Below are 15,683 nucleotides of genomic sequence, written 5' to 3'. Positions count from 1 at the left end.
GGAGTCATTAGCTGCGGTATCTCCAGGAGTCTTGTGTGGAGAGATAAGAAGAAAGCAGTGAGGTCTTTGCTCTGTTCCTAGTGTCCAAATAATGCATTTTTCAAAATGCAGTGGACTAGGCTCTTCTAGGGGAGAGGAGTCAACGCTGATCTCATGGGAGGGGAGGTGCTTGTATGAAATACTTCCATTCATTATAAGATTTCTCCTCTTCTTCCTCATGATTTTTTTTTTTTTGTGTGCCCCATAGTGTGATCTGTGCCTGCCTTGCTCTCTGCATTCTGCTTTTTTCCTTTTCATGTAAGTGAGACTGTTGGAGTATTAACCAAAACTGAGTTGATGAAAGCATCGTCATTGTTCTTGTGGTTTGGAAGGCCAATGTCTGTGTAGTTTTATAAAAAACAGCTTGTGAACATGCTCTTCAGCCTGTGAGGATTCAGATTGAGGGTACCTCAGTCTCTGGATCCTGCACCCTAAATTCATCACGGGACTCGGATCCACAAGAGACAGTGCATCTCTCTGCTAGCTGAGAGGAGCAGGGGGATCCAAGAGCACTTTGAAGACAGGAGATAAGGGTAGCTGCTTGCAGGATGAGGCTGAGCTTGGGTGTTCCTCACAAGTAACTAAAATAATTGTATGTCAGTGCTGTTCCATTGATCTGAGGATACAAAACCAAAACCTGTGCTTTAAGGGAGCTGAGTTACGTACCTGGCTACAAACTGTTTCAAGGGGAAAAATGGAAAATCAGAAAGCAGTGTATGTCAAGGCCAGTGATTTGTCTCAGGTGTTATAAGGCTATCTGCAGTATTACAGCAACATGTGTTTGAGATCCAGTCTTTATAAAAACAAACAGTTCCTCCATCATATTGTTTTTGTGGCCAAAACTTGTTTTAAAATCTCCAGCTATTTTTTAAAAACACTTTGTTTTTAAAATCAAGTTCCAAATGTCCTCACAGTCATGCTGTTGGGACTGCCAGCGTGCTTCATGCTCTGAAGCTTCTCTGTAATTGGGAAATCTGCTAAGTCAGACCTCAACTAAAATCAGCAAATAAATATTGCCACTGAAAATGATAACTTCCAAGTGCCTCTAAGCTAGGATGGAGTCAAACCCATGGTCTATCAACAGAGGGGTTTATAAATACTGTTGGTGTGAGCTGGCCAGACTTCTAGCTGTTGCATTTCTTTTTAAATGTGAAAACTACAAAGACTAGTTCTGGACAATAAAAAAAAAAAAAAAAATTAGAAGTGCTGTTTTATTGAAGCGATTCATTCCAATTCTATCTAGCAGGTTTCTCTTTCCCAAGTGCAGCACTGGCTCATCCTTTTCTTTGCCTTTTTTTCTTTCTTTTCCCTTGAGCGACCTCTCCTGTTTTCTTTGTATCCCTCTTTCTTTGATGAGGCTACTGCACTGTACAGAACTCATTTTACTCCCTAATCTCATAGCAGCTTGTGAGGAAGTACAGATAAATCCTTCCAGACTTGAGCAAGTGCTATTAGGATACTCTTACCAAACATGAACGAATAATGATAGAGAGATCAACATACTTTGCGGTAAGCGGGACCAGTAGGACTTGACAGGTGGGTTTTTGTTTGTTTATCATGGGATCTGTTAGTTCTTTGTATGACACCAGCAGTCATCTATGTTGATCAGAGAAGGTTATGTGATTTCTGAACGGTTCCTCTCTCTGTTCCGTTTGCTCAGGGCTAGGAAGAATTACAAAGTTGTGGAGCTGCACTGTTCTCTCTCCTGGGCAGAATTAAAATTAGAAACTAGACTTCGGAGTTTCTGAATGGATTTTTTTCAAGTGAAGGTTACATTAGTGATTTTCTTACAGTCTGAGGGCTCTACCTAATTTGTTGAAAATTGAAGCTGTTTGTAGCAGCTCTGAAGCAACCCTTTGGGACTTTGGCATCCACCGATATTAAGGTGGAACAGTGCACGTATAAAGTGGAAATCTCTCTATATTAAAGTGGCATATTGCAGACTTTCAGAGGACATTGCTTCATTTAACACGTGCTGGCTTTGTGCCTCTTAAATAGCTTACTGTTTAAGAAGAAAAGCTCCAGTCTGTAATATCAGAAGGGGACGTTGGGACTGTGGTTTGGTGTCACTGTATGATTTCCCACAGCAGCCCCAGCACTGGTGCTGGATGCACATCCTGTACCCTGGTGTTTGTGGAACTGTGCTGTGAAGCAGGCAGGGAGCTGACCCTGCTTAAAAAAATTATTTAAGCCTCATCAGTTTCTTGAGTATTGGTGAACAGTTTGTATCACGAAACCAGGACCTAGGTCAGAGAGAGGTTAAAACTTGCCCCGTGTTCCTGATAGACTGGAAATAGAAACTTGTCCCTCTAATTCCAGTGCTGTGCTCTCGTGCCAGACCATCTTTTTGTCATCTGAACTTGCATCTAGTTTTTACTATTGCTGCCTATTATGTGCTCTCGTATAGTGTCGCTATTCCATGCGCTACCCATTGGATCTAACAACTTGCTTTTTTGCCGTACCAATTAAGCAAGGATAAATTGGTGTCTTGTTCATTCTCTTTCTTCTCTCCTCACTTTTGGCAGTGCTTTCCAATCCCCTTCCTCTGTGCTGGCATGGGCTTTGCTCTTTTTTGCAGTGAGGTGGTTCAGAAGGTTGAACTGGCAGAAAATTCACGTTGTCTTCATCCTTTGCAGAGAGGGGGAGGAATATATATGTATTTTTTTATTTTAATTTTTTTTTAATGCTGGTTTAGCTCTCAGCACTAACCGATGCTGGGCTAAAACATGATGGCTGTAGCCTTCTACCTCTGTCATGAGTTTCCACTGGGGAGCTGTGCGTCAGAAGAATGCCTGGTGAGCCTTGATCCACTGTTAGGGCTTCTGTGCAATAAAATAAATAAAAAGAAGGTATTTGATGCTCCTTCTTTATGCTTTTTTTGGCTCTTAGAAATAAAAATGAAATATTAAAACACTTGCCTATGTTTAGCATGTCTGCTGACTTGCCATTTTGGAAGTAGAACCATTTCTATTTTTAGAGTTGAGCTTCCTGTTTGAGCTCTCTTTAAGTTCGTCCTCTGCCTAACTCAGTGAAACTCTTTAAAAAAAATCTTAGTTAAACTGGGACAGTTTTGCTAAAAACAGTCATGTTCGTGTCCAGATATAAACTGCAATAAATCCGCTTTGAGTGAACATTATAATAAAAATTAAACCTCTCAAAAGAATGTATTTCCATGATGTCAAAACATGAAAGTGAAATTGAACTGATGTCTTGATGTGGTCACAGTCATCTCAAAGCCTCTGTCTACAAGTGGATTTAAAAATGAGTTGTTCACATAGGAAAACTAACCAGAATAGCTATTTTGGAATAACTCCCCGTAGTCACTCTGTTCTTCTGCAGTAAGCATCCTCTGCTTTAGCTCATCGAAACTAAAAAAGAGATACCTTAATTCTGGAGGAATAGCACCCAAAATCCTAAATATTTCATGGTAGTTGTTATGCTTTAGTGTCATAGTTTACCTTAGTCCAAAATGACCTTCGAGTGTAGCTATGCCTTTACATAAAAATACATATTAATATATCAGCATGTTCTGGAAGTCTGATATAATCACAGCTATATACATCTTAAGATGTCCTCATTAAAGTGTGGATACTAGATGTGTGGTGTTGACAGGACACCTTTCAATACCAGGCTAGACCAAAGGAGAGCTACAGGATTGCTGATCTAATTCACACGTTAATTGGTAATGGTTGTTGAAGGTCTTCTCCCATTTCCTAATTGCCAAGTATCAGGAAATCAAGGCTATAATGTTTCTCATTATGGGCTGATGATGAGGTTTCAGGAAAAGGCAAGTCTTTCCTCCCAGTTCTGGCGGTTCCACCTCTGCTTGTTCTGTGCTGGATTGTGAGGTCTTTCTCCTGCTCCACCTTCGGTGCATGCCCAACCCCTTGGTGAGTTAATCCAGTTCAGACTATCAGCAGAAAACTAGAAAATCAGAAGAAGGAAAATATTTTCCTGATATCTCGTAATCTCCATTTGCTTGCCCCACAGTTGGAGGAGTGCCAGGGTCCAAGGGAGAAAAGGTCAGGGCTGCACAGCCAGGACACAGGAGGTGAGACCTTTGAGGAGCAGGGAGCTTTTGAATCATTGCAGCCATCTCCCAAAACCTCTCCTCGATGGAGAGGCACGCTCCGTCCCTCCCAGCCGGATGCTGGGTTTTGCCATGTGTCGCCAGATGCCCTGGGCACAGCTAGCTCTTCTTTCCACTATTGATACTACTGTTGGAGCACATCACCAGAAAGTATAGCTTGGAATTTACAATGTAAATTAGGCCATAAAAATCTAAATTGTCCTTTGGTTGTTGGGGTGTGGTTCCGAGGCAGCTTTCCTGAAAATAAAAGGAGAATAGATTGCACTGATCTCATCAATGCTCCTTTGTACTTGTTTTTAGGAAAATAACTCTGCTATTGCCAGATTAACATGTCACTTAACGAAATAATTTAACTTCTGTAGGATTCTTACTGTGCAAAGATGTTGTCGATAGTGTAAAATACAATGATACTATAAAGTGCTATTAACATGAAACTATTTAATTTTTATAACATTTTTCCTATATTTTATCTGTTACTGTTAAATACGTTTTATGTTGTGACATTTTAGGAAATGATCTATGGTCTTAAAATAGATTTGATAGAAAAATAAAACATGAGATGTTCAACAAAGTTACATCCCTTCCCACTTTTCTCAGAACTTGTATTATTTTCCTTTCTGTAGTTGTTCTTTGTGTGCTAACTCTGTCTTTTCAGCTACCTGGAGTCTGCTTATACTATAGGTTAATGCATTTGGATACAGTATAAAAATTAAAAGTAAAATGTTTCTTTGTATATGGATTTTTCTTTTCCCATGTGGTTTTCACTGGCTGAAATTTCAAAGAATCACTGAAAATTACAGTTTATGTTTTGGGTAGAGGTAAAGATACTAATTGATTCTATATAATGCCACTAAAACACATTATTTGCCCTGAGCCTCTTTCTTTAGTCTAGCCCTGTAGCATTAAGGCTTAAGACTTTTTCCTGCCTTAAGCTCTTCCTGTGGACATGCTCTAAATACCTTACCTTTTGTTGCGTGAAAAAAACTAATAACATGGGTTATTGCAATTTGGCAGTTTTATACCAAATGATAAAGCTGCAGACACCAAAGAGGGGGAAGGTACGTGTCAGGTACTCGTAGCTTTACATCTCCATAAGAAGGAAATAATTTAACCCTACAGAGGAGGCTCCTGCTCTGCAGCCAGTGTGGCATGTGGGGGTGAACTGCAGGAGGGGGCAGCCACTTGGGCAAGGGGGTGCATGGAGAAAAGGCAAAGGGGGAGCGGGATGGCTTGGGGATACTTGGTTTGTGGTGGACCAGGCTGTGCTGGGGAAAACGCTGGGTGAGAAAACTAACTGGGAGGCGTGCGGGAGAGATGTGTGCAAATGTCCGAGCTGGACTCTTATTTCCCTTTGTTCTTCTGTGCCCTCTGGTGGATCTGGGAGTGATGGTATTCGTACGTGTCTCTTAACTGAAGTTGTTCTTACCCTGGCTCTGAAATGCAGGGAATGTCGTGAATAGCTCCACTTGAGCAAGGACTTTCTGCTTCGATTCACGTCCCTCCCAGTTAGCATGGAATATCATAATAGTCTCCTTTGGGTAGCAGAAGAATACGTGCTTTCCAGCTCCCAGAGCTGCAGAGGGATTAAATGGGATGCAAATCGAAGCCTCAGTCTTTAGGTACAATTAACCCACTAGTGAAGCTAGCAGATTTCCTAAGGCGCTGCCAAAAATCCTGCTTTACAAACCAAGGATTTTTTTTCCCCAGTAAGAAGCATAAAGATTAGAAAGGACCAGCAGGCCTGTCCCTTGGCATTTGAGGTTGGTTTCTGGTTGTAGACACTATATTGTACCTTGGGCACAGATCTTAATTCAGTCACAAAGGGTTAAAATACTTCCTCAAGGTGGCTTTATCCTCTTAATGGACAGGCTTGCTAATCATTCTTACAGAAAGGACATTTCGTCTTTCCTCTGCGGTGGGAGAGTTGCACCTTTTCCTGTCGGTAGTGCGCTGGGGAAGAGACAGCAGCCTAGAAAACGCTGGTGTAATTTTCACCTCTGATTCACACCTCCTGCGCATTTCTCATATTCCACTGTGTGGTTCAGTTTGCTTTGCTTATGGACCACCTCTTCCTTCCACTGTTCCTTATATTAATGCTAAATCCACGTCAGGGGAAAGGATGGGCTGTTGTGAAGACTGGAGTCTGGTAGCCTGGATAATGCAAGTCTTAAGCTGTTTCAGGTCAAGGCAGGGGAAGGCAGCACTTCACCTTATTAGAAATGGGAAATGGCAACTGTTGGACCCCAGAGGAGATTATTATAGTCCCAGAATTTCCGATTCACTGTTCTCTCTCTGGCAAATCATTACAATATCCTATAAGCAAAGTAAAGTGTGGGTGCAAATTCTGCAGGGGAGATCGATGAGAGCTTTGCTGAACGACTTTGGAGCCTGAGCCCGTCACTGCTGAAGTCTCTGGGGTGGACTGGGTGAAGCTGTGATTTGTGAGAGCATTTGCTGATGCAGGGAAGGTGCCTGTGTAACTGCATTCATGAAGTGCAGTTCTCTTTCTGACTAGAGGACAAGGTTTACCTCCTTGTTGCCGAGAAGCCCAGAACAGAGAGGAGCAAATCTCTGTACCAAACCAACTTGTACAGGGTGGACAGTGGGAGGCAGGGATGCTGCACAAGGCATTTTTCCTCCAGGTGTTTGTTTCTATGTACAAAAAATAATGATATTGCAGCATATAGCAATGTTGTATGATTTAATCCGTTAAAACGTTTACAGCATTTTGGTCACTAGGCCTCTAAACAAAGGGAACAGATATTATATATGCTATTCCCCCCTTAATTGTACTGTGGATTTTACTAATATGTGGGCTGGAGTAACTTGATTTATTTTTAAGGTTTCAAATGAAGTGTAGTTCTAAAGTAGTTCTTCCCGACTGATTGATTTTCCAGCTTACATCTCTGCAACTGATTCTTCCCTCTCCTCCTTGCTTTTGTCGGTTCCTCTTGTCAAAGATGGCGCTAGCTTGTTTCTTCGTTACTGTCTTTGTGATCCTTTGGGGATTCACTTGTGCTTGATGAGTAAGCAGCAGTAGAGGAGGAAGACGTTTCTTCTTTAGGCTGTAAAATCCCCTCCGGTGAACCCTGGCATCACCACTTTGCCTCTGAGTCACATCTGCTACGCGAGAGGAAACAATGCCTCTTAATCCCACGCAAGAGTTCTCCAGTCAAGAGTTATACTGGAAAAAAAAATCCTGGGAAGCCAAGGATGAGGTGATGCATGTTGCACTGAAGCTTCCCATGTCAGCAGTAAGAGATGCTCTTTGCCAGCTAGGGATCCAGGTATACGTTAATCCATGCGCAGCAAGTGATGAGCTGAAGCAGGGAATGTGGTTTGTATGAGGGCAAGAGGCTGCCAGGGTCGCTGAGATCCTGCTGGGGCTCGGTCTGCTGCATCGGGCTTGACTGAGTGGGAGTCCCTTCTTAGGGGATGGGGCGAGAGCGTGGCAAGAGAATGTCTAGGAAATGGTTAACAGAAATGGTGCATCAGGTAAAATGCATGTCGGAGATGTTCAGAAATCCAGCCTGACCTGAGATCGCTCAGCCTGTCACCGCTTTTTGGAGCCTCTGTGTGTTTCTTTCCCTTGTTCTTTACCTCTCTCCCCTTCTGGATGATATTTTTTAACCTTCTCCTAGGCGCAGGAAATAGAAGAAAGGGCTGAATCTTGTCAGGAAAGAAGAGATAAAGTTGGCAGTAAGCCAGAACCGCTAGGAAGTGGGCAGTGAGCACCAGGCTGTTAACCTGTAATTATATGTCTCAAATTTTGCGAGCTGCACTCCAGGAATCATTATGTATGGGCTTGTTTGATAGTACTGTGGTTTAAGAGAAAAACATCCCCTCAAATTACTGTTTAATTTGGAAGTCAAGAGACTATCAATTCAAATCTTAGCTCTTCTGCCTGTAATTGGTAATCGTGTACATTTAACAAACCTGCTCTTGAACTGGGCCTCATATTTTTAATTCATCAGGTAACTGCTGATTTTTCTTTCAGAAAGGATAATTGAGAGGCTGTACAAGGTCACTTCCAGCAAAGCTGAGATCAAACCTAGACTATAATATGGCAGATCCCAGACTCTGCCACGCAATCCTTCAGATATAATTTTTGGCTATCTGTGTGCGTAACCCCTCTGGGCTGTAGCCACTGTTTTAATCCCAAGCACTCGAAGCCAGAAATCAGGCTGACTTTTATTCGGGGCTGCTTAACAGGACTTCACCCCAGTTGCTAACCTATTGAATTGAAAAAAGACTTTTTGTCCTAGATAGTAAGGTAAACAGTTAAAAAACCACCACCAACAAATCCGAACCCCAAATCAGATTTTATGTATTTTGTTTCAACCATGCAAATACCAAATTTAAGGACCCTTGTGCTTTTTCACACGTAACTAGACTTTCTCCCCATCCTGCCTCAAGGTGGCAACACTATGTACCGTCCCCAGCTCAGATTAGGGATGAAATCCTGTTCACCGCTTGCAGTGAAGAGTTTGACTGACGGGCCAGTGGGACTATTCCAGATTTACACTGTATAAATTTTTCTTTTTGATTACAAAGCTTTATGGTCTTGAGTTCCTTTCCAGAATCATTATCACATCTGTCACTGTCATTGCTATCAGTGGCTAAGGATGTTTTTAATGGAGTGATGTAATCCAAACTATCATTCTTGCTGAAATACTGCTCCCAAGCACACAATAGGCCAGGTGCTGTAATTATTAATAATTCCCTCTGATGGCATATATCGGCCCTCCATTTTGTTTTAATGCAATTTATTTTGAGTTATTTCTTCGGCAGTGAAAATGGTTTTGGAGTGATTTTTTGGAAGCGTTGCAAGTTTGTTTGCTGGAATCCTTCTCTCCTGGAAATGAGGCATGTCTCTCATGGGCTCCTGTTCACTCACACACAAATGAACTGCTAATTAGGATGATGAAATTGCTGGGAGAGGTGAAACCTTCCAGTTGGCTGAAGAGAAGATTGTGGATTAATCTGTGTAAAGCTGAAGGCTCCACTAAAACTGCTGTTCAACATTCTGGTGCTAATGAGACTTGTATGTCTGCCACTCGAGAAGCTGAAAGTATGTCCTGTAGTTTTTGTTGAGAGATCCAAAGTGGGGGCTCACTCTTCGATGGTATTTAGTGCTTTCGTCTCCACTGACGATGACTGGAATTGGGAATACTCAGCAATCTGTATAAGGTGTTCAGCAGTTTATAGCATCCGGTGATACAAGGCAGTTTACTTTTTATGGATAATTTTTGTACATGAATAAAAGCATCTTGAGAGGCATATGGATGTTTAGAAAATTGCAGAGTATGATGTGGAAAGCTATTTGTCTTGCGTACCCCCTGCTACCACATTATATCGCTTCTTCATAGATTTTAATGTACTCCTGCTCATGTCAATCCATGTAAAGGAGGAAACTCTCCATCTCTCTGAAGCAGAAGGATACCAATTGACTTGTTCAGTGTCGTACTGGGCACAAAGTCCACTTCCAAGACAGTTCCCTGCTCACTGTTTGAGCTGCTCAGGACCTGTGGATGGAGTGATGCTGGTCTCTCGTCCTCTAGTAACAGTTGCCCTGCAGTCATTGATAATTTATACATATATATATATATACACATATAATTTTATATATATAGATAAATCAAAGGTAAATGTTTTGAGAGTGTCTCGGTGTTTGCAGGAAGCCGACGGATAGTGGACGTGATGGATGTGAACACGCAGAAAGGTGTTGAAATGAGCATGTCTCAATTTGTGAGATACTATGAAACACCAGAGGCCCAGCGTGAAAAACTCTACAATGTCATCAGCCTGGAGTTCAGTCACACGAAGCTGGAGAACATTGTCAAGCGCCCTAATGTGGTAAGGGATCCTGTGGTGACGGTGTTTATTTTCAGCTTCTTCCCAGTTAACAGTTGTTTTGTGAGAAATAAAACATGGAGTTTTAACAAGGTGATGTGAAGCACCCGTAACTCCTGTCCATTTAGTGTTAGGATCTCATTTTTACCTAGGTAGAAAGCTGATCTCCTTGACAGTGGAGCTTAATTTATAGGAATTAGGTACCTTATGAGCTCTTAATCGTGCAATTTGCACAGATACCCAGTTCCTTGCAAGGTAGTTAGGGGAAATTCCATCCAAAATTAAATACCCGTCTGTTGTTTTTCCTCCTCTAAAGAGGAGGAAGTTTAAAGCTATTATCAGGAAGGTAAAATTACTTACATAGGAACCCTCCTATTAACTAAAAAAATGTTCAGGGGGCTCCAAAGCAAAAAAGTTGAAAACACATGTATTAAATGTAGAAATTTATACATCATTAAATCAGCATAATTACTGCTCTGCCACAGTTGGCAGTGTCAGAGGAAGGGGGTAGATTTGTACATATTTTTAAAGGTAGAGGGCTCTTGTGATTTTGTTTCCTGATGGAGTCACCAGCAGTGAAACCATGACATTGTTAATAAAGATGATTTCATTTATCACTAAAACATATCCACATGTGGGTGAGAATTAGTGCATCAACTCAGTAATACACAGGGATGGAGGAAATGGCATTGGAGGTTTCAGAGCGTCTCCTCAGGACACTCAGCAGAGACTTTGGGCATCAGTCCTCTTTGATCAGGGAACAAAGGGGCTTCTCAAAGCAGAATGCATGTGCTGCTTGTTCCCTCTGTATCTGCTCGTGGACTGGATGTTCAAGGCACTGCTGGGTGTGAAACTGTAGCTTTATGATGTTTTGTTTTCAGACACTTTTCTCCTCATTTCTACATGCTTTTCTAGTTATACCAGCAGTTGGGGACACCTCTTGCCGATGTAGACAATATATAACAGTGCACTTATGCCTGAACAGGTTAAAAATAGATGGCAGCTCTAATTGTTGATTTGTAGAAGTAATTCTTAAGTAGGCTTTTGTGTTCTGTTATGCACATATCACAAATAGAATAATAAGCACATATTTAGAAGTTTGTGCAGGGTTTTGCTGTCGTTCAGACACTAGCGGGCAGTTTGGAAGTGCTCTGGGGAGTTTCTGGTGTTCAACTGAACCCGGTTTTCCCAAGCACATTGTGCTCAGTGAGCTTTTAAAACATCTGTGCAAATTTCCTGAGTGCTCAGGACGGAAAAATGCAATTAGGTACCTGTTACCACATATAAATGAATACTTCATATCTGTTTAATATGGCCTGAGTGCACAGTTGTTTGTAAAACCAGGAATGTTCAGATCTCACCAAGAGAGATTTGCATTCCCATTAGATACTTGGTAATAGAAGAGAAGGTGCCATGGGCTAAGAGAAAGTCCAGTGCATAAAGTCAGATACTAGTTGAATACTGTATTTGTATGAGTGGATCCCTTGAATTCTGCAGAGCTCTTTCAGCCCACATAAGGCAGAAATGCTTGATTCATCTTCCCTGTTGTGTAAAGACTGTAGGTTGCAGTATCAGGATGTGGGAATTATTTCAGAATCAGGGCAGTAACCACCAATTTTGTTTTCACATACAACTGTGATCTTCGTGCAATTGGTACCGTTTCTACTGGCTGTGTTATCTCCCTTTGCCTCTTCTCAAAGTACCATGTGTTATCAACAGTACCTGCTGCAGATGGAGAAACAGATAGGGGCCAGCCATAATCTGCAAGAATTTCATGTGCTAATTGCCATATTATGAACATCCTCTGGGGATACAGTTGTTTGACTCATACAAATAACATTCTTGGGTGGGTCTTTAAAAAGATTTAGCAGTCAGGAGGCTAAGTGGGCTGCTAACCCTCACTGAATTGGACTTCATTATTGCTGCATGTGGTCAGGGGACAGCTTTGTCCCCAACACCCAGGACAGGTCTTACAGTCCTTACTGACCCATAAATGGAGGTTCATTCACAGATCATGATTTTTTGAGCTGGGTCGGGATGTACAGCCACACTGTGGCCAAACGCAGCAGTACAGCCTGCCTTGTTGGCCTTACCAAGTTGACTGGTGTTTTCCCCTGTTTTGAAACCTGGCTGTCGTGGTTTAACCTGGCAGGCAGCTAAAACAACCACATAGCCGCTTACTCGCTCCCCCTGCCCCAGTGGGATGGGGGAGAGAATGGAAAAGAAAAAGGTAAAACTCGTGGGTTGAGATATAATTTAATAGGACAGAAAAGGAAGAGAATAATGATGATAATGATCACGTACAAAACAAGTGATGCACAGCACAATTGCTCACCACCCAAAGCTGATGCTCAGCTAGTTCTGGAGCCACACTGCCTCCTGGCAAACCTCCAGTTATATACGGAGCATGATGCCATATGGTATGGAATATCCCTTTGGCTGGTTTGGGTCAGCTGTCCTGGCTGTGTCCCCCCCAGCTCCTTGGGCCCCCTGCCTTCTTGTTGGCAGGCCAGTATGAGAAGCTGAAAAGTGCTTGACTGCTTGGTAGCAACTAAAATATTAGTGTGTTATCAACATTATTCTCATCCTAAATCCAAAACACAGCACTACCAGCTGCTAGGAAGAATATTAACTCTATCCCAGCTGAAACCAGGACACTGGCACACGTGATCCACTTGCATAACCAGAAAGGACTGCTCTGGGTATCTAGCACAGGCTCCATCATAAAACAGACCAAAGCAGTCCCAGGCACATCCTTGCTGTGGCTGTGATGCAGTTTGTGCTCTGGCACCCAGCAGCGCATTTCAAGGTCCCTGAACAATCTTCAGTTTCTATCTCTTCCTCACCTTGCTGGCAGTATGTTTCCAATTGCTCAGCTTTCATTGTTTTCTCCTGCCCACACTTCCTAAAAATTTTGCTTTTGGACAAGAACTTTGGTGAATTTATATCCAGGTAGAACGATGAAGGAAATGCATAGTAGGCAATAATGTAATTACTCAGATCAGAGTTTGGCCAGAACAATAGTGTTAATGTTCCTTGAAATGTAAGGTATTGGAATGGTATAATCTCTTTCATGTTTGTATTTTAAGGTTCATAAATGCAGTTTCTAGGCTATTGGCTACAAAAATACATTTGAATACAGGCAACAGGTGATGCTGCAAGAGAAGGTGCTCACAGGTGCCCACAGGTCAGAATTTGTACCCAGTTAAATTGACTGCAAAGCTCCCCTTGCTCTGGGTTGCAAAGGGCTGAGTTGTAGTGATGAATTGCTGTACCTTAACAAGTTGAGGCCATAGGACTTTTGCTGAACCACAAAGTTCTCACTGTCTGTGAGGTCTGCTGCTGTTATAGTTAGAGTTTTAACCAACAGGAGTATATCCTACTGTGTGTTCAGTAACTAACAGTTGATTTTGGTGGGGCTTTCAGGTGGACTTAGTCGACTGGGTGGATAATATGTGGCCACAGCATTTGAAGGAGAGACAGACGGATGCTACCAATGCTATTTCAGAGATGAAATACCCCAAAGTGAAAAAGTAAGTTTGTTTAAGTATTAAAAAAAGTTCTAATCTTGACCTCCTTGATTAATTCCTGTTGAACTCAAAAGCTGGTAGGAGAGGAAATAATGATTTATTTATTTTTCAGTGAGTAGGAAGGGGGGTTGGTGTCGTTGACCTGCCTGAGCTGTGTAATACCTACTGATGGACTGTACCAGCCTTTAAGGAGAACAGTTTTGTATTTGAGAACTTTATGGACACTTCATGTTCTTAAAGCCTGTGGTTGGAATCTTTAAAAGGAATATTCTGATTTTTTATTCTAAATATTAATTTTAAAAGTTCTCAACACATTTTATTCTAAATATTTTAATTGAGAGATAATCTACAGTTTGCTAAATACAATCTTTAATCAAATCCCTTTGAAAAGTGCATTTTTATTTTTCAGTTTTGAGCAACTCTGTCTTGAAAATGGCAGACTGACCTTACATAGTAAATTCTCCAAAAGCACTACCCAAAGAAATCATGTCACAGGATACAGATATGTCATATGGTTCACACAGTATAATCCAAGTCCTTCTGTGGACTGGGTTCAGATCCTTCCCAGGTTCTAAACTACTGTGGCTGAAAAGTTATTAGCTGAGATGATAGGTTTTGTGAAATGAACTTGAAGTTCACTTTTAATAGGTGTGTGTCTGTCCAAAAACTCTGTCACTGCCCATCATGCTAATTTACTTTCCTGTTGACTTTTTCAATGGCAAGATCAAATATCGGACTGACTACACAGGCTGTGTTTCTTGTTTCAGTGAACACACTCGGACAACACAAGAGCAGTTTGTCCTGCTTCTGTCTACCTTGGCTCTAGTTTTTGGGCAAGTTGTGATAGTATAACCTCACCTCACTGTTTCTTCTGTTTGAGTGTCTCCCTTGAAACTGTTTTTATGTGATGATTGGAAAAAGAAACTACTTTGGGGACCTGAAAATATGCACTGTAAGTTTCACAGGTATTAGTACAACTGAGATAGGGGTTACTGTTAATGATGTAATAGCTATTGACCTGTGTGCTAATGAACATATACAAAGGAGTGGGCAGTCAGAAAGTGCAGCATTTACTCCCATTCTGTAAAAATAAACATTTGGGAAGGTAAAGGTCTCCATAATAGAAGAGCCTCAGTGCCAGGCATCTTGGGGAGGCCTCATGATATGCTCAGCACCATTGATTTCAGTGGAAGCTAAAGATACTCTGTCCTTCTGAAAAAAAAGTAAGCTGCTTGTTAGGGTAACTAGATATAGATAGGAGTGCCAAATTTCACATATGCATTTGGAAATGTCCTAAGTGACATGCCTAAGGTCACACAATAAGCCAGTGGCAGGGCAGAAAATAGAACCCAGGCAACTTGCATCTCAAGTGGTTAGTCTACTAAATATCATTATTTACAATATGCTAGAGCTAAGAAACTGAATCATGATTTAGGATTCAAGATTCATGGATTGTACAAGGTAAGAAGTAAAGAAAGCAGTCCCTTCCTTAGAACAGGCACGTTCCAGGTGCTGAAAAAAATGCAGCAAGTAAACAAAGCAAGGCAGAGGTGGTTTAAAGGATAAGGTAGCAACATGACTAACAGAATTCAGCAGAAAAAGCAGAGTACATTCTTGCAGCTCACTACTTGCATCATGAAATGCCAGATGGTAGGTTTCAAAGAGGGATTTTAGAGAAGTAGCAATTCAACAGATTTTGACATGGAGCTTTTCCCGTATGTGGGGGATGGCCTGGTAGAAAGGAAGGAGATGCCTGGTGAAGAAGCAGACACAGAGCCATTGAGGTTGCTGTCACTGGCAAAGTGAAGGTGGAGGTTGACAGCTTGATAAACTAGTAGATGTGATAGGTAGAGGGAAGCTAAACAGTGAAAGGCTGTAAGTGCTTGAAATGTGACAATAGAGTTTGATGTGGGGAAAAGGAGTTGCCATGCGTGAGAGTTAAAGGCAAGGGTGATGTGGCTGGAGCGATGAGGGTGAGGATGTTGATAGTGAGCATCATCTAGCATAAAGACTAGAGAAAGCTGGCTTACAGCACTGTTGGCACAAAACCCTCATCAGTCTGAAGAAGCAACAAAGATAAAAGCAATAACAAACGTCGATAGTCTAGGAGCACAAGAGAAGTTGGGCTGGATCAGGACAAAGATCCGTGGTGCTCAGGAATCTGGCTGCTG

At 41.8% G+C, this 15,683-nt stretch overlaps 1 protein-coding gene across 8 annotated transcripts in view; it reads left to right on the top strand.

Annotated features, from left to right (window-relative positions):
- KDM2B (lysine demethylase 2B) overlaps positions 1 to 15,683 on the top strand; it is a 125,816-nt gene that overhangs the window by 25,893 nt on the left and 84,240 nt on the right. For all 8 annotated transcript variants that reach the window (XM_054843803.1, XM_054843802.1, XM_054843804.1 and 5 more), the window contains 2 exons: positions 9,807 to 9,985; positions 13,409 to 13,515. In XM_054843803.1, the coding sequence (XP_054699778.1) occupies positions 9,807 to 9,985; positions 13,409 to 13,515 (286 nt within the window). The remainder of the gene's footprint in view (positions 1 to 9,806; positions 9,986 to 13,408; positions 13,516 to 15,683) is intronic.

Source organism: Grus americana, chromosome 16 (assembly GCF_028858705.1).
Source record: "Grus americana isolate bGruAme1 chromosome 16, bGruAme1.mat, whole genome shotgun sequence".
Lineage (NCBI taxonomy): Eukaryota > Metazoa > Chordata > Aves > Gruiformes > Gruidae > Grus > Grus americana.
This window is presented reverse-complemented; position numbering and strand designations above follow the sequence as displayed.